The sequence below is a fragment of the Python bivittatus genome, unplaced genomic scaffold (genome assembly GCF_059951505.1).
Source record: "Python bivittatus isolate LINGU-HERP-01145 unplaced genomic scaffold, Pbiv_v1 ctg000000_np1212, whole genome shotgun sequence".
NCBI classification, from domain to species: domain Eukaryota; kingdom Metazoa; phylum Chordata; class Lepidosauria; order Squamata; family Pythonidae; genus Python; species Python bivittatus.
Genome location: NW_028277028.1, coordinates 846536 through 865659, shown reverse-complemented (window position 1 = coordinate 865659; position 19124 = coordinate 846536). Strand labels below are relative to the sequence as shown.

At 38.4% G+C, this 19124-nt stretch overlaps 1 protein-coding gene across 1 annotated transcript in view; it reads left to right on the top strand.

Annotated features, from left to right (window-relative positions):
- The window catches only part of INO80C (INO80 complex subunit C), a 30945-nt gene that overhangs the window by 1156 nt on the left and 10665 nt on the right, over positions 1 to 19124 (top strand). The window contains exons 2-3 of the mRNA XM_088153477.1: positions 9700 to 9810; positions 17930 to 18041. Of these exons, the coding sequence (XP_088009603.1) occupies positions 9736 to 9810; positions 17930 to 18041 (187 nt within the window). The 5' untranslated portion in view covers positions 9700 to 9735. The remainder of the gene's footprint in view (positions 1 to 9699; positions 9811 to 17929; positions 18042 to 19124) is intronic.

The following is a 19124-nucleotide window of genomic DNA, read 5'->3' as shown; positions in this document are numbered from 1 at the left end:
TATGCTAGAGAAAAAAAGGTCCCAAGAGATATACTAATTCATTTTGTACAGAAGGTCACAAGAGAACAAATCTTGAAAAAACATTATAATAATGGATTGAGTATTGCAGGTAAAAAGGTGATTATCTTAAAAGAAATATCTTTAAGAATCTTGAGAAAAAGAAAGGATTACTCCTTCTTCACAGATAAATTAAAGCAACATGGTATTTCTTTTAGATGGGAGAGATTAGAAGGAGTATCCTTTATGTATAAAGAGCAAAGATTCAGAATAAATTCTGTCAAAAGGTACACCAAACACAAAAGAATTCGGGTTTTTATACGTTAAGTTCAAGAAAACAGTCAAAAGGAAGGATAATGATTGGTTAAGAGCCTCTTTATGATCTTGCGCGTCATACTAGTGCAAACTTAGGTTATTATGATGAATGACTGTCAGGTTACATCTTGTTATCATAAAGAGACAATATGCCCATAAAGGACAGTATGCAATACTAGGAACTCTGGTATCATAAAGAGATAACATCCAGGGAAGGATCACTTTATGTATCTCTACCATCAGGAAGGGGCACCAAAAGGAAGGGAAAATTACAGGCTAATTCCTCTGTCCCTTGGGAAGTTTCAGATATGGGTTACCACATCCTGCCCTAAAGAAAGAAGGGTCACTAAGATTATAAGACCCATTATAAGCTACACCCGGGAAGGATTAACTGTAGAGTCTTGATTTCTCATGAGAATCGCACATACAGTATTTCTCCATTTCGTGCCCCTCAGTTCCAGGAGATCAGCTGAAAAGAAGAGTCCCACAAGTCAATTGGTCAAGGGGGGCACCAGAGATAGTGTGGAGTGGGGCTGAGAGCAGCTTTGGTCAAGTCATGCAGAGATAGAGAGACTGCAACAAAACAGATTACAGAATTTTGCCCATCATGCTGATTTAAGATTTTTGGGGAAAAGAGTAAGTTTTTAAAACAAATGTTACAAGAAGAAAAAGAAAGAGAAAATTGCCCAATTACTTTAAAAAGCACAATGACTCAATTCTCTACAATAGGCTGCTTAAGAAAACAGGACCAGGAGACAATAAAAATGACTATCCTAACAGTGAATAGTAACATGCCATTTGTTAGTATATAAATCTATTTTTAAGTATCCCAGTGTGATTTGTTTATATTTTGATATATTTATTTTATTTAACCGATAAATTCAATTCAATGAAATAATGGTTATCCTGATTTTAACCTAACCTTATTGGGAAGCAAGTTTCCAGAAGTTCAAATGATTGGAACCAATATTGGAGAAGTAACGCTTTACGTTTCTAATACAATAGAGTGGGATTCCTTATAGGGCAATCCTATTAACCTTTACATTAATTGATTGTGTGCCATCAAGTCATTGTTGATTCTTAGCGACCACATAGATAGATTTTTTTCATGATGATCTGTCCCTTACCTAATCTCTCAGGTCTTCCAATATTTATGTAAATAACTAAAAAATAAATAAAATAAATTTCATTGTAGGGTAACTGTATTTCAAATTTTGCAAAATAGATTATTATGAAAAGGAGATTGTACAATGGATATATTTTATTCATTTATTTATTTTTCATTCTTTACCACAGTGAAATTGCAAATGGCTCATTAAATCAATTACAGGTAGTCCTCGCTTAACAACCATTCGTTCAGTGATCATTTGAAGTTACGATGGCGCTGAATGAATGGTTATAACTGGTCCTCAAAGTTATGGCTATTGCAGTGCCCCTGTGGTCACATGATCAAAATTTGGGCACTTGGCAGCCTGCCTACATTTACAACCATAAACATGTACTTCAACTCCCCCCCATCTCCCCCCATCTCTGCCCTTTTGGCTACCCTGCACTCCGCCCTGTACCCCTGCCACCCTGAACTCCACTGCCCCTGCTGTCTTCCACTGCTCCCAGCTGATCTTTATCATCTTCTTCCTCCCGCTCCTGATAAGATGCACCTGGCTGAGGTAGCTGCTGGCCCTTTGCAAGGCCTTCTCAAGGCCTCCACGCAGCCACATGTGGCATTACAGAGGCCTCACATGGTATCACAAAGGCCTCATGAAGGGCCAGCAACTGCCTTGGCCTGGTGCATCTTCTCAGCAGTTGGAAGAAGACAGCAAAGGGCAGCAGCAGAGTGTGGCGCCAAAGGGCAGAGATGCAGGGAGATAGGCGGGTGGGGGAGGTGAAGCGGAGAAAAGCACAGCAGGCAGGAGAAGTGTGAGGTCCTTGCCTAATGACCATGTGATCCTGGCCTAATGACCACAATCTGGACTGATGTCACTAAGCAGTGTGGTCACATGATGTTTCTCCTAACAACTGCTTTGCTTAGCGATGGAAATTCTGGTCCCAATTAGGGTTGTTAAGCGAGGACTACCTGCATGGTTCCTTTAGTTGCTCCAGCTACAGTTGGATGAACATGAAGCAGTATCTCACTTGGTTTCTGCCACTAAAGCACTATTTGAGGTAAAATAAGTCTGCACAAGATAAGTTTGTGTTTGCTCTACAAAATCACAAGACTCTACATATTATCAGTTTTTGTTGTATAATCTTGTGTTTATTGTATAATAGGAGTACCGATACGGGCTGCAGGTTTCTTTGATTATCACCGCCTTTGGGCTCATTTTGCCAATGTCATTTGCCTTTGAAATCTTGGCAAGTCCTTGGGTCAACTGACACTAAATGGAGGCTGTTTTTCCCAACTATGAAAGTTGCTAGACATATCTGGTTATTAATAGAGAAGTGGTTAAATTTTGACTTGGAATTGCAAGAGAAAATGACATCATTCTAATTTGAAAATAGAAGGAAAATTTTTTTTGGAAGTCCTGGACAAGGGATTAACACTGTGAACCAATTGATTAGTAATGGCTGTTTTAAAGATTTTGAGAGGTTACGTTTTGAACATAACTTACATGAATCATCTGCTTGGCAGTATTACAGTTAAAACATATATCATAAAACAATCTGGGCCAGGTATTTTAGAAGCTATTTGATGTTTAAGAAATGCTGTATTTGAAGTAAAAGCAATAACCTAATTTTACACAAAACTAAAAAAAAAACAGGAAATAGGTTTATATTGGTAATAATATATGTGGTATAAGGAATTGGAATATCCAATTTTGGAATACCAAATGAGATCAAGTTTTAAGAAATACAAATTATACTTTTTATGACCTAGGAATGAAATTAATTAATCAGAAAATCATGGACTACTCAAAGAAGCTTTAAAGAAGGTTGGATATTGGATTGCTTATGTTGGCCTTACAAAAAATTTGAGGACTCTCTGACTTGAATGATTTGATCACATTTGCTATTGGCTCTTTTTTGGTTTCAAGTGATTACATAAGTTAATACAACTCTGGAGAAAAATACAGTACAGTAGTTAAAAATATAAATGTACTGCTGAATTATATTTCAAAAATATGGAATTTGACATTTTATGGAGACCTCTGGCTTTATTGAGACTGTTACTCAGCAAAGATAATTGTACGTGGATATTTACACTCCTTAGGTTAAAGAATGGATTCAAGAGATGTATTCTTTCTTGACTTTTGAAATTACTTTATTTTGTAATAATGGGAAGATGGTGCAGTGTATGATCTAGATTTAATATGTTAAAAGACTGAACTATTTCTATACTGATATTGTATGGATCTTTTTTCCTCAGTTTTAGTTCATTTTAATCACTATCATGTATAACTTTCCTTTATGATTCTATTAATCACTGTTGCATTTTTATTTTTATTACTATATTTTGGTTTTATTATTTTTATTATAATTTTCCAAATTAAAAAGGGAAAACATTGGCTGAAAAGAATCTGATGACCAATAGATGGCAGCAGAGATAATTTTCTATATCTTCTTGCTACTTGCTATCTGAATTTTTGCGACTCAGATCTATGAGTATCAGAAGTTATCTATGACTAAATCAGTGTTTGCTATATACAATCACATCACTCCATGCTAAAACCAGCCTTTCTGAAATGACATCTCCTGAAATATCTGCTGCTTTAAGTCTCTGCTTCCTAAAATTATAAGATTCTCTTACTAAATGAGCATTTGCTATATGAAATCATACGTTGCTGCCACTAAACCACTATTTACACCTGTCACTTAAAACAGTGTTTACTGTATTAAAGCATTAAACTAAGGTTTGATATATGAAATTGAAAGTCTTCTATTTAAATTTAAATCACAGGTCTTTGCGAACTAAACCAGTATTGGCATAAAATCTGGAAGCTCAACGAGTTTTTCTTACATAGAACTAAATTAGCGTTTAATGCACCAAATCACAGAACTCTTAAAACATCCCCTTCTCGTCATCGGTTGCGCTTTGTATACCCAGACAGGAAAAACCTTCTGAACCACACCCACTAGCTAGTGCTTGGCGGCCTCGCCCCCTTTCCCATATACACCAATCGGGGAGTCAGAGGAATGAGGCGTCTATCCCAGAAACTGCCGCTGGGAAGCACCGCCTCTTTTTCGCCTGAGTGACGCAAGCGAAGGCGCCGCGGCTCCGTTTGGTTTCCGACGCTGCTCAAGATCTTACACCTGTTGGGATATTTTTTTACCAGTCTAGGACGGAGCTGAACCGTGCGAAAACGGGACGTGTTCCGGAAAATACAGATTTATGGTAACTCATGTTTTTACGCGTAGCGTGAACGATAAATAAATAATAATAACGTAGATAAATTTAGTGATGTTGCAAAATTCAGCAAAGGTGTGTAGTTTTTGTAACGTATATGGCGTATGCTGCACTTAGCAGTTGTGGACAACTTTGGAAACTGCTTCAGTTGTATGTATTGCCGTCCCGTAATGGCGATAGCTCCATTTTCTATCGAAAATTTCAGACTAGGTGGGCATCCACTTCTGATGGATAGAACCAGACTAACTCTCTGCTTTCGCACAGAGCTGGCACCAGTGAAACAAGCGTTGTGAAAAAGTCAGACATAGGGTAGAGCCCACTGGGAGACCTATAATTTGGGGTCAGCCTATCTAAAAGATCATGGCCTCCTTTCAAGCCTCCCTGGGTAGAAAGATCTTTGGTAAAGGTTCTGAATATATTCCCATCACTTCAGAAGTATATCTGGTAATGCAAGTGTGGGCCTGCTCAGGAGCAGTTCCAGGGCATTGGAACCCCCTGTCAAACATGGGCATCTGTGGGAGGTGCAGGGTGGCCAAAGGCACTAAACAAACAACATGACACAAATAAGTGCAACTTACATACTTCCATCAGACTCAAGGACTCAAGTACCTAAGGACAGAATTTGTATCATGATGTCATCACGTGTATGAAATCATATTGATTTTATCTCAGTTTGCTGCAAATAGCTATGCTGTCAAGCTTGCTCCCTCTCTGTCAACGTCAGGAAAAATATTTTTTATTTAAGGAAGTCTTTACTATATAAACGACTTTTCAGCTGGCAAAATCAGTAGTTTTATGACTTGTTTTGTTTTAATGTATATTTTTGAATTGCTTGTTAGCTGCCTATTTATGGAAAGGTGGTATATAATATTGAGAGAGATATCATGCTGTTCCCTTTCTAGGTAAGTAATGTCATGCAAAGTGCAGAAAAGGAGTAAGAAATAGTGCCCCAAAGAAAGTAAAAGCATGAGATAAAAAAAGAAGAGGAAACATAGCTGAAACTAGTTTACATAATCATTCACTATACTTTCAAACTTTGCTATCCCTCCAAACCATTTCTTGTTTCTATCATGTATACCTTTATACATTGCTTTTTCTCATTTAAATTTCTTAATTCTCTTGTTTTGAGGAACTTATCAACTCCACCTAATCACAACATTCTCAGTCTTCCCCTTCCTCTTGACACATTCACTCTTTATATATTTGTTTTGCAAGTTGATCTTCATTCTCTTTATATAGTCAGACCACCTCAAATGACCTCTTTCATTCTCTCATTTTGTATTCAGTCCACATTCATTCATCAGCCATTCAGTTTTGAGTCCTATCTCTTCTTGTTTTAACATGCACATTTAAGTATCCTGTTTTCAGTGCATTCAGTGATGCTTCTCCTGACATACCCTCTATATAACAAAGTGGCCAGAAACATACTTTTATACACAGCCATTTTTGCTTTGTTTGACAACCAGTCATTCCTTTCAACAGGCTGCATATTATTCACTCCCCTATCTGGATTTGCATGTTTTAACATTTCTTTATCCATTCCCCATCTTTAATAAATATTATACTAAGGTACACATCTATTTGCTCTAGTTTTTTGACACTTATGTATAATGTGCAATCTTTCAATCCATTTTTCCTATCAAATACAAGTATATTGGAGTTGGGCAGCTAATTAATTCAAATAAATAAAAATACCTCAGTCCTTAATACATTAATTTTTATATCCATACTCCTTGTCGTGTCAAACTGTATCTAGTAGTTGGTAGAAATCATTCATAACATCTGCATACAAAATATGCATACATTGATGGCCACAATACCATCACAAGCATTATTTCTACATGTATCCATAAAATATATTAAGCAACCCAAAGGGACATGGATATCACCTATCCTTACTTATTCCCTTCTCAGTATCGAACTGTTTATTAAGTATTTAATTTATTATGACATATGCTTTACTTCCATATCCTCTTAATCACATTCAGCAAGCCTTCTTAAGTTCTATATTTGCACAAAACGTTCTATAATTTCAGCCTATTCACTTCAGTTTGCTTTCTCTAAATCAATGTTTTTCAAACTTGGCAACTTTAAGATGTGTGGACTTCAGCTCCAAGAATTCCCCAGCCAGAATTTGATGTCCACACACCTTAAAGTTGCCAAATTAAAAACACTGCTCTAAATCAACAAATGTACAATATAATTTCTTTCTCACATTTATACATATTTCAGTGACCTGCTCAAGAGCAAAAATCTGGTGGGCACACCCCCTGCCTGGCATAAAGCCTTACTGCACTTCTCAAATACTGTTCATTATCACCTGTTGTATCCCATCCCCCTAAAATTTTTATGTTCATTCTTGCTACCCTTCCTTTTGTATAGGAAACAATGGCATTTTTCAAATCATCAGGGAGAGCGTTAAACAAGTCACATAGCCACTCCATAAGCAAACCACATAGATATTTTAACATTTCTACAGTTATACTATCTGCACTTGAAGAGTTTTGAAAATTATAGTTTAAAAAACACGTACGCAAAAATACAACTCTCCCAACTAAGTACGAAGAAATACAAAAACAAGCTACAGGTAGTCCTCAGATTATGTTGGCAATTGGGACTGGGATTGCCGTCACTAAGCGATGTGGTTGTAAAGTGCAGTGTCATGTGACCACATCGCTCAGTGACAGCAATCCTTGTAGCCATCATAACCCCAAGACATGTGGGTTGTTAAGCAGGAAGAGGCAGGAATCCCAGGTAAATAGCATGGGGGTTCTATGGGGAAGGCCAGGAGAGGGCCTAGGAGGGCCACTGAAGGCTATGTGTGTGTGAAGGTTGTGTGCTGGAGGCAGGAGAAAAAGTGGGAATGACTTACTGTAGCGACTTGGCGACCTTCCCTACTGGCTTCCCCATTGAGTTGTTGTGGGAAGCGGCAGGGAAAGTCGCAAATGGTAATCACGTGACCAGGGCTCCCTGTGATATCATAATCGCAAGCTGGGCACCCAGATAACTGTATGACCACCCGAGTAACTTTATGACCAGTCCTCACATTTATGACCTTCACAGATCTATAATGCAAAGGAGAACTGAAGTAAGATCGTAAGCACAGTAGTAGTTTTATTTAGCAACCACTTCACTTAATGACTGAGTTGCTGGTCCCAATTGTGGTCACTAAATGAGGACTACCTGTAAACAAAAGTAAAACAATTATATAATAACAAACAATAATAAGGAAAATACGTTGTAAATTATCATAAAATCTTTGCCAAAATCTTTGGCCAAAATATTTCACCATTTTTTTATTAGACCATTTTTGCCTTTTTAAAAATAGATAGATTACATGTCTTGAATCCAATCCTCAATATCCAGATTAGTATGTTTTTTTTTAATTTCTCAAAGTGTATCATCTTTGGAAAAATATGTGAAAGATGCCATAGCTAATTTGGTGGTTATAGAAGAATGAGGATGTTCCCTTTATGCTACATGAATTCATCTTGGAGTATGACACTAGTCTTCTATAGGAGGGGTCACCAACCCCCAGGCCGTGGACTGGTACCAGTCTGTGGCCTGTTAGGAACCGGGCCGCACAGCAGGAGGTGAGTGGCAGGCAAGCAAGCAAGCAAAGCTTCATCTGTATTTATAGCTGCTCCCCATCACTCACATTACCGCCTGAGCTCCGCCTCCTGTCAGATCAGCAGCGGCATTAGATTCTCATAGGAGCGTGAACCCTACTGTGAACTGCGCATGTGAGGGATCTAAGTTGTGTGCTCAGAATCCAACACTTATTTTACTCCGCACGTGGCCCACCCATTATTTTATTTACCACTTCTGTCCATGCCTCTTTCCCACACTGGCCACTTGTGTCAGTCACAGTTTTGGTAAGCCCACAAGCATTTTTTTTTTTTAATCCGTTCAATTGCGTCCGATTCTTCGGAGACTGCCTGGACAAGTCCCTGCAGTTTTCCTGGCAAGGTTTTTTCAGAAATGGTTTGCCATTGCTTCCTTCCTAGGGCTGAGCCCAGCTGGCAGTCGCAGAAGAGTCGGATCTTCTGTTGCGGCATGTCTTTCCGACGTTCGTGTCTAGGCGGGACCAGCAACCGATTCCTATCCCCACGCAAAGCACCGCCAGCATTTCCTCCCACCGAAATAATAATAATAGAAATAATAATAGAAATAATAATAATAATAGAAATAATAATAACAATAGAAATAATGTGCACAATAAGTGTAATGCATGTGAATCATCCTGAAACCATCCCCCCCGGTCTGTGGAAAAATTGTCTTCCACGAAACTCGTCCCTAGTGCCAAAAAGGTTGGGGACCGCTGTTCTACAGGAAATAAAACTCTTTGGAATATTTCATCCTCCTTGTTCCATAACTGTCACATTGGTTATAGTATCCTGAAGAAGGGAGAAGTTGAAACTTTTGCATATTTCTCTTTTGTTAATCACTGTAAAATACTTTTCAATATTACAGATTAGTAGAGAGCAGCTAAAAGAAAGTGACTTACAGCCCATCTTCTTTATCTTTATTAATACAGTTACCTCATGTATTTGCCAGTAGGACTTTCTGATTTTTAGAGGGAAGGGGAGAGTGTTATTAAAAATGTTAAAAGAGAGTGTTATTAAAATTAACCCTGATAGTTCAACTGCCTTTTCAAAAGCCACCGCACAGTATTTTCAGTCTATTTAATTATGCCCATATAATACTGTAACCATCCTATTTTTATGCTAAGTTATGATGTTTAATTATAGTTTATTGAGCAGTTGACTGGGCTCCCATAACAAGTTAAATCATGTGTCATGTCTTACAAATTACATTGGCTGGGTTTATACAACACACTAAGACAAAACCAAATAAGCCATGTTATGATTTAGTTATGATATGAACCCAGTTTGCTTTTACACATAAATCATTCAGGATTACTAGTTTAACAGCAAGCAAAACAATGTAATAGTTTGCAACAAAACTCTAAAACAAGTTTAGATTAATGGTTGGATTTTATAAAACTGCATTTCCTCCTCAAATTGATGTATGTATTTTTCCAGAGTACCAATGCAGAAATAGGGAATGAAAACAAAACCATGATGATCAACACCAGCACAGGGCCAATAGAAACTTCTATCAAGCCTTTGCCTTTTAAAGCTCCAAGCTTTATTGTATGTATTTTTTTTTCTACCAGTGTTACATTTTTCTTGAGACAATTATATTATTTTTCTGATCTACAGTTAGTTTAGCCACGAAATGTGGAATCCACTTAGGTATTTGATTGTGTAATTCCATATTTCTCTTTCACTCTTTCTCCCCTGTGCTTTTTATTGCTTTCTTTCTAATCTCTCTCCCATCTTCCTGTTCTTTATTTAAATACTTATCTTACTTGTTTAGCTTATACTTGAGATGTACAGTTAGCCAATAACTTCAATGAAAACAGTGATATTAAAACAGTGATTTTTTTTACTGTTTACAGTGAATTAATACAGTGATAAAATGGTGTTCACTTAGTATGGGGTTCTTGAGTCCCAAGAGATTTAGAATATAGAGAACTTTCAATTGAAGGTGATCAGAAACCAAAATAGTGAGTACAGTTATACATTCCACAGAAAAATGACTTTAGCCAAGATTTTGTCTTGGCTGTTGGTAGACTATGGATTAACTGTGTCATTATAAAGAAATGCAGAGCTGACCTTGGGGAAAGTACAAGAGAGCTATTAAGGAGGGAAGGAAGGAGCTGGTAAAAGAGATTATACAATCCCAAAATAATCCTATCTTGGTTTTGAGACAAAGAGAAACTTGGATGGGCTTTTAAGATTCTATTATTCTATCTTACCACAATAAAGAACATTCCTAGAATTCCTGCCATACCTGTTTCTTGACCTGGCCTACCTCAAAGAGCTGACATCAAGCTTAAAAGCCTCACTACTCTCTCACACCTTCCCTATGGCCAACTCTACATTCCTTTACAGTCATTAAAGCATCTATGATTGTGGGCAAATTTGATTCTCCTAGCTCTGTTGTGTTTGGTACTCCAATTAGAATTTAAGAAAAGTACTTTAAGGGCACAGCCACTATCAGGCTAGAGATACACACAAACTAGGAGCTTCATTTTTCAAGAGAAATGCAGCTTTGTCTAGAACAACCTGTTTAAGAACACCTTTTTCTTTCCTTCATTAAGACTCTCGCTACTTTTGTAAGAATGATGAAAACACCTTTTGTGGTGTGCATGCAACATCACAATGCATATAAGAAAGGGGTGAGGTCAGCATCACAACACTGCTTTTGCCACTCTGGCTTCCTTGATACTTCTCATGGATGTCATGAAAACCTCACTTTTTGCCCACATCACTATTTCTTAGGGATGTAACCAAAAGAGGGTTGACAGATCTGGACAACTTCATTCAATTTGCAAAATTTTGCTGGTTATCTTCATTATTTATACATGATAAAAAAATTGTAAGAAGTCTTGTTAGGTTAGTGCTTAAACTGGATCAAAGATGTGCCATGTTGCCAACTTGTAGAGCATTGACCGGCAGTGATAGGGTACCACAGATCCTATAGTAGATCACAACAGTGGTATTAACACTTTTTAAATGTTTAGCTTTTTTTATAACCTTATTTAACCTTTTTCACTCACTTCTAAAACTGTTTTTATTTATTTCAAAATTGCTCTGCACTTTCTCCAGATCTTTAAGATATAACTGTTCCTTGCTCTCTTTGACTACATTATGTAGACTTCTGTGGTAGTGTAGTGTAATCCTTTCAATTCTGTTCCAAGCAGCTTCTGTATCCTCTTTCCTTGTATCTACTATCCATTCATTCTGTTGGGAGATTAATCTATCAACAATTCTGTTTCATACCGCACTTACATTTTCTCTTCCTGCAGTAGTTCTACTTTCACTCTCATTCAGTTCTTTTCCTTTCTTCCATGTCTATTTTTCCCTAGATCCACTTTTGACACTACCTAATAATGGTTTGTCCCACATTCAGAACCTCTCATCACCATTATATTCTTCTCTAATGTTCTCAATCACTTATCATTAACAAATCAATTAAGCTTTCAGCTTTATATTCACATGTTGCTATATGTATACATAAGTAGACTTTTATGCATTTGAAACAATCAGGTACTCACAGAACATCACCATTCTCATTCATTCTTAAGTCTCCAAATGGCCAAATTAATTTTTCTGTTCTCTCTCATTTTACTCCCACATTTATATCACCAACCACCACCCCCTTTCCCCTTTCAGAGATTAATTCACAAGACATTAATCGTCTAATATTTTTGCAGCATTTATGTAATTTTATTTATCAGCTGATCATTCCGAAGAAGTAAGGCTTTTTAAAGACAGGATGGGAAGAAAAGTACCATCCATTTTTCTCTACATACAGTGGTACCTCGGGATACGAACGCCTCTACTAACGAACGTTTCGGGTTACGACCAGCTTCGGCAGGAAAATTTTACCTCTGGTTACGAACTTGCCTCGACATACGAACCGGATCCGTGGCCATTTTCCCTGCTGCCACGCGGTCGCGGCTTCCTGTGGGCGAGGTCGCGGTAGCAAGGAGACGTTCGGTGAGGCTTGTAGTGTGTTTGGCGGTGTTTTGCGAAGGTTTTTGGTGTGCGTGTTAGCATGGCTCCAAAGAAAATGCAGAGCAGGCTTGGCGGGAGTAAGGCTCTGAAGAGAAAAGTGACAATCGAGCTGAAGAAGGAAATTATAGAAAAGCACGATCGTGGCATTCGTGTGACTGATCTGGCCTCAGAGTACAAGATGGCGAAGTCGACCATCTCGACTATTCTCAAGAATAAAGATGCCATCAGAGGAGCTGATGTGGCAAAAGGAGTGTCGATCTTAACGAGGCAGAGGACACCAGTGCTGGAAGAGGTGGAAAAGCTGTTGTTGGTGTGGCTGAATGAGAAACAGCTGGCAGGTGATAGCGTGAGTGAGGCTATGATCTGCGAGAAAGCCAGGAAGCTGCACAGTGATTTGCTGCAGACAAACCCCTCTACCAGCGCAGCAAGTGAGGAATTTAAAGCCAGCAGAGGCTGGTTCGAGAAATTCCGAAAGAGAAGTGGCATCCACAGTGTGGCAAGACATGGTGAGGCTTCCAGTTCTGACAAGGCTGCTGCAGAAGCCTACAAGAAAGAATTTGAGGACTTCATGAAGGCGGAAGGGTACGTCGCTGAGCAAGTGTTCAACTGCGACGAGACAGGGCTCTTCTGGAAGAAGATGCCAAAGAGAACCTACATCACGCAGGAGGAAAAGGCACTGCCAGGGCACAAGCCCATGAAGGACAGATTGACCCTTTTGCTGTGTGCGAATGCAAGCGGCGACCTGAAGATTAAGCCGCTACTCGTGTACCATTCCCAGACCCCTCGTGCATTCAGGGAGCACAATGTGAACAAGGCCAGACTGCCTGTCATGTGGAGGGCCAATGCGAGAGCATGGGTCACAAGGCAGTTGTTCATGGAATGGCTGCACGAGGTGTTCGCACCCAGCGTTAAAAAATACCTGTCTGAGAACCAGCTGCCTGAAAGGTGCCTTCTCCTGATGGACAATGCCCCGGCACACCCTCCAGCCTTGGTGGATGACATGGACGCCGAGTACGACTTCATAAAGGTCAGGTTCCTCCCCCCCAACACGACACCTCTTCTGCAGCCCATGGACCAGCAAGTGATCTGCAACTTCAAGAAGTTGTACACAAAAGCGCTCTTCACCAGGTGTTTCAATGTCACCGAAGAAACATCCTTGACTCTCAAAGAGTTTTGGAAAAAACATTTCAATGTCCTCCACTGCATCAGCCTCATTGACAAAGCCTGGGAAGATGTCACCTGCCGGACCTTAAACTCCGCCTGGAGGAAACTGTGGCCAGAATGTGTTGCTGGACATGAGTGTGAAGGGTCTGATGCAGAGGTAGTGGAGGAGATTGTGTCCATGGGCAAGAGCATGGGTCTGATTGTGGATGATGCAGACATAGAGGAGCTTGTTGAGGACCATAAGGAGGAGCTGACCACAGAAGAACTTGCTCAGCTCCAGAGTGAGCAACAGAAGGCGCTGGGTGAGGAGCATTCCACTGAGGAAGAGGAGGAGGGAGGAGGTGAGCTGTGATGCGATCAAGTCCATCATGGAAAAATGGAATGAGTGCCAGGATTTCATTGAGAAGCACCACCCCAACAGAACTGTGACAAGCAGAGTGCTGAATCTTATGAACGATAACGTGTTCTCTCATTTCCGGAGGGTTATGCAGCGCAGGAAAAAACAACAGACTTTAGACAGGTTTTTCCCCAGAACTGAGCCTGCAGCTAAGAGGCAAAGAAGACAGGAAACCCCTGAAGGGGACCCTCCCTCCAACCAATAACTGCCTCCCCACCCCATTCTCCCTCTTCATGCTGTGCCAGTTGCACTGTTTTTCATGTTTTTGTGGTGTAAAAATAAAATGCATATGTTTCAGAACGGATTGTACTTTACATTGAACCTTATGGGGAAATTGCCTCGGGTTGCGACCAAATTTGGGCGGAGGGCGGAACGGATTAACCGGATTTACATTGAACCCTATGGGGAAATTTGCCTCGGGTTGCGACCAAATTCGGAGGGCGGAACGGATTAACCGGATTTACATTGAACCCTATGGGAAATTTTGCTTCGGGTTACGACCAACTCGGGATACGCCCAGAGTCACGGAACGGATTAAGTTCGTATCCCGAGGTACCACTGTAGTATGTTTTATATATGTTTCCTTCAGAATCCATCCTTTGATTGATTATGTGCCATCAAGTCATTATCAATTCTTAGCGACAACTTAGATAGATTTTCTTTATGATAATCTGTCCCTAATCTGGTCTTTCAGGTCTTCCAACAGCGCACTCATTGCTGCTATGAGTGAGTCCATCATGAGTCCCAAGGATATATGAGCCTGGCCATTTGTGCCTTGAGTGAAAACTCTGGGTTGATTTGTTTGATGATCCATTTGTTTTCCAGTATTTTCAGGAGTCTTCTCCAACTCAGAAGTTCAAAAGCATGAATACTCTTCCTATCCTGCTTCTTCAAAGTCCAAATGAAATGCTCTTGGCAACAATATTTGAAAAATAAAATTAACAGCATAATCCTGGCAAGTTCTGGAAACTCATGAGCAATCTTCCTAGCACTGCAAGTTCTTTATTTCATCACTTTATTTTCTGTTAAGAAGACAGTTTCCAGAAAGCTTTCCACATGTTTTCTTTGATTTTAAGTACATTGGTTCTGACTAGAAATGGGAAGGTCTGGAAAAAAGCCAGAAAAATTGGGAAAAAAACAGTTTTTTTCCCCGTTTTTTTCCAAAGCCGTTTTTTTCCGGAAAAAATGGAAAAAAACCTGTGTGGAATATGTTCTTTTCCAGTGATAAATAATATATCTGTGACATGGTATTCAAACTATATAACATGAAGACCTTAATGAAAGATTTCTGAGACTTTTTTGTAAAGTCTTAAATTATTGCAAGTTCTCTCAGCTGAAGACAAGCAAATCCTGGAATAGAATTCAAGTAACACTCTACTTCTCAATGCAGTTCTCAAACAGGAGAAATATGCATTTGTGCCACTAGGGGGCACTTCAGGGAAAAGCCTCCAGTTTAGTTTACTTGTGTACCTCAGACCTCCTACAGGTGAGTAAATACAGGAGATGATAGTTTCTGTCCTCCTCTCAGGCCTTAACTGACAGGTAAGAGGGTAAATTTGTCTGACAAATTAGTTTCTCTTTTGTAACCCTTAAATGATTCCTATTAATGTTCTCCACCATCACAACATAATGTTTACCTATAGTCTGGTCAGTAAATTGGTTTTTCTTTTCCTCCTTGGTAAAATGGTGAGACCAACATCTAGAATTTGGAAACATTTCCACAGTGCAATTTCTGCTGAGAGCAAAGCTGCAATTTGCAAATATTGTGAGAAGAAATATTCTTTTCCAAATGCTACAAGGATGACAAAACACATTCTTGCATGCCAGAGGTGCCCTAAAGACATTAAAAAATACTTTATGGAATTAAATGATGAGGACCAGAATGAAAGTGCAAGTAGCTTTTCCTTCCAGAGTTCTAATTCCAGAAATGCTATTTCTGCTGCTTCTGGATCATTACAAAATGTTTCTTTACCAGCAGCATCTTCAAGTAAAGAAGTGTTACAAACCACTGCCTCACAAAAATGCACCATACCTTCATTTACAGATAAAATGACACCTGAAAATCAGGAGAAAATTGATCATGCCCTTGCAAGAACAATATATGCTTCTGGATCAGCATTATCAATAACTGAAAATGCATATTGGCAGGAAGCTTTTAAATTATTACAACCATCATATCATTTGCCAAGCAGACATTCCTTGAGCAAGCCTCTTTTGGAGTCAGAATATGAGCGTGTGATGGAATCTGTAGAAGGAAAAATCAGTGAAGCACTATGTCTTGCAGTACTTACAGATGGACGGACAAATGTTTGGGGAGAAAGAATCATCAACTTTGTAATAACAACACCTCAACCAGTCTTTTATAGAAGCATTGAAACTGGAGAGAACAGACATACTGCAGAGTATATTACCAGTGAAATATGTGCAGTTTTAGAGAAAATTGAGAGTGGTAAAATATTTGGTTTGCTGACTGACAGTGCAAGTAATATGAAAGCTGCATGGGAAATCATAATGGACAAGTATCCACATATTACTGCAATAGGATGTGCATCTCATGGACTAAACTTACTTCTTAGTGACTTCATGAAACTGGACACCCTTCAAAGGATTTATAGAAGAGCTAAAGAAGTTATCAAATATGTAAAAGCTACTCATGTTGTCACCGCAGTCTTCAAGAAGAAGCAAGAAGAAGAAAATGCACAGTATAAAATAGTGACACTGAAGCTCTGTAGTAAAACATGTTCGGGTGGAGTGGTGATCTCCTTTGAAAGTTTACTAAAAAACAAGCTCTTCAAGCAAGAGTAATAATTGAGGATCTTAAAATTCCCAGAAATATAAGGAACACTGTGCTTGATGAGGACGTGTTTTGGGTTCAGCTGCAGAACTCCCTACAGATTTTGACACCAATTTTTTCAGCAATCCGTTCATCTGAATCAGACACTGCACTTTTGTCAGAAATTCCTAACCACATGGCTATGATAAAAAATCTGTTTTTGAAAACCTAAGTGCATCTCCACTTACAACTGCTGAAAAAAGTAAAGTGAAAGATTTTATTAAGAAACGGGAAGAATTTTGTTGCCATCCAATACATGCTGCAGCAAATCTACTGGATCCAAGATTCAAAGGCAGTGGTGTGAGTGATGAGAACACAGCTGCTGCATTTGACTGGATTACAAAACAAGCTGCGCACTTAGGACCTGATGTTGGAAAAATACTTTCAAATGTTGCAAGATATAGAACATCTTCTGGGATTTGGGTCAGGAATGCATTCTGGGATTCTGCAAAACATATCCCTCCTGCAACATGGTGGCAAGGTCTCTGCACCACACAGCCTCTGACACCTCTTGCATCTCGCTTACTGCAGATTCCTGCATCTTCTACTGCATGTGAAAGAATCTGGTCTATGTTTGGTAATATTCATACCAAATCAAGAAACAAACTGACCTGTGAAAGGGTAGAAAAGCTTGTTTCAGTCCGTGCAACCTAAAGTTTTTAGAAGTCCATGAGAAAAATGACAAAGAGGGGGAAGAAGAAGAAACGGAAAATGATAGCAGTAGTTCAGAAAATGAGATAGATAAATAAACTGCGTGTATATGTTGTGTCTTCTGTTTCTTTTTTTTTAAAGCACCACTCAAACGGTAGACCTATGGAGCTTAAATATTGAGGTGGACCTTAACTTTATTTCCTTTGTTGCTAAGGGGCAAATCTGATTATTTTTTATGTTGATGGTTTCTTGCTTTTTTTGTTGCTTTTGAGGGAAAAGGGGGTGGTTACCTGTTTTATTGCAAGCATAATACTTTTATATACACTGCATTTCACACAATTTGTAAAACTACTCCACCCTGAAATTTTTTCAATTTTTCCAAAGTTTCTATTTTTTCTGGAAAAAAACGGGAAAAAACGGTTTTTTCTCATGGCTTCAAAATTTCCGGAAATTTTACATCCCTAGTTCTGACACAGAATAAGCATATCTTCTGCTTATTCCTACTTGCAGAAAGGAACTCCCCAGCATTTCTTTAACTTCAAATATATGGATTAAACTATTTTAATAATAAGTACAGAACCAAAAGCCATTTTAAAAGTGTCAATACTATTCTTGTTAAGTATACTTTTTAAACATTCCAGCACTCTGGCACTGGTGGAGCAGCTGCTGGCAAGAAGAACAGAACGTGGAAGAATCTGAAGCAAATTCTTTCTTCTGAAAGGACACTGCCATGGCAACTAAATGATCCAAGCTGTAAGGTCTTTAGAGTTTTCCTATACCGTATATTTATAAATAACAGATTTCTAGAGAATACCCCTAAATTGTTTTCTCATTGTGAGATATATTGTGGCTAAGTAGATTTCAGCAAATGAAATTCAGGGGGATGCTTACTCAGCATGAATAGAAACATAAGTAGAGTGACATGGAGTTGCACTATACATTTTGCATATTCCCTTGCTTCACAAATAAATTTGCATATCTTAAAAAAGACAGTTAAAATACATTTTAACAGAAAAAATATCTACAGCCATCATTTTAAAAGGTAAGATTGCCATAGATACTGGTTTTAAAAGGAGCATACCTAATGACTTAGAAATGCTTTAGTTGTAAAATCTGTACCAAATGTATCTGAAGACAAAGTGCAAAGAGAAATTAATATCTTTTAGTGCCATTGTATGCTTTGGTAGACATATTTGCTTATAATACAGTTTTCTAATACTTCCCAAAGAGTTCCAGAGAATAGAAATTTCCAGCTTCTCATTTAAATGATCACATTACTTCTAGGTCATTGATTTGATCTAAGTAGTATTAAACATACTTAATACTTAAGATTTATCTGATTTAAGAGTATTCTTTCCTCTCTCCCCCCCCCCCTGAAATTTTAGCATATTTGTTATAATAAATGTTTTGTGAGCTCAACTTATGAGGGAATATATAAAACTGCCACATTTCAAAACTATTTGTAATACAACTGTCATTCCAACTAGTTGCCTTCATCTTATTTAATACAAATTTAATTAATAAATAAATAAAATATTTTCTGTTGTCATACTAAAAAAGACACTGAAAACACATTCTGTGATATGAGATCTGCTAGCTGATGCAAAAGCAGGTACACATCATAGTTGTTACTGTTTATTATTTTTCTGTTGCTATCCAAATGCACTGTTGATCTTGCTGTTCGTCACTGAAGACAAATTCCTTGTATATATTTTATAGTTGGTCATTAAAGTATTTTGTATTTGTATTGTAGTTGTATGAGAAATCCAGTTCAATGTAAGTGATGTATGTTGACTCTAAAGATCTAGATTTTGCTTATCTGTTAAGGGAGTCTAG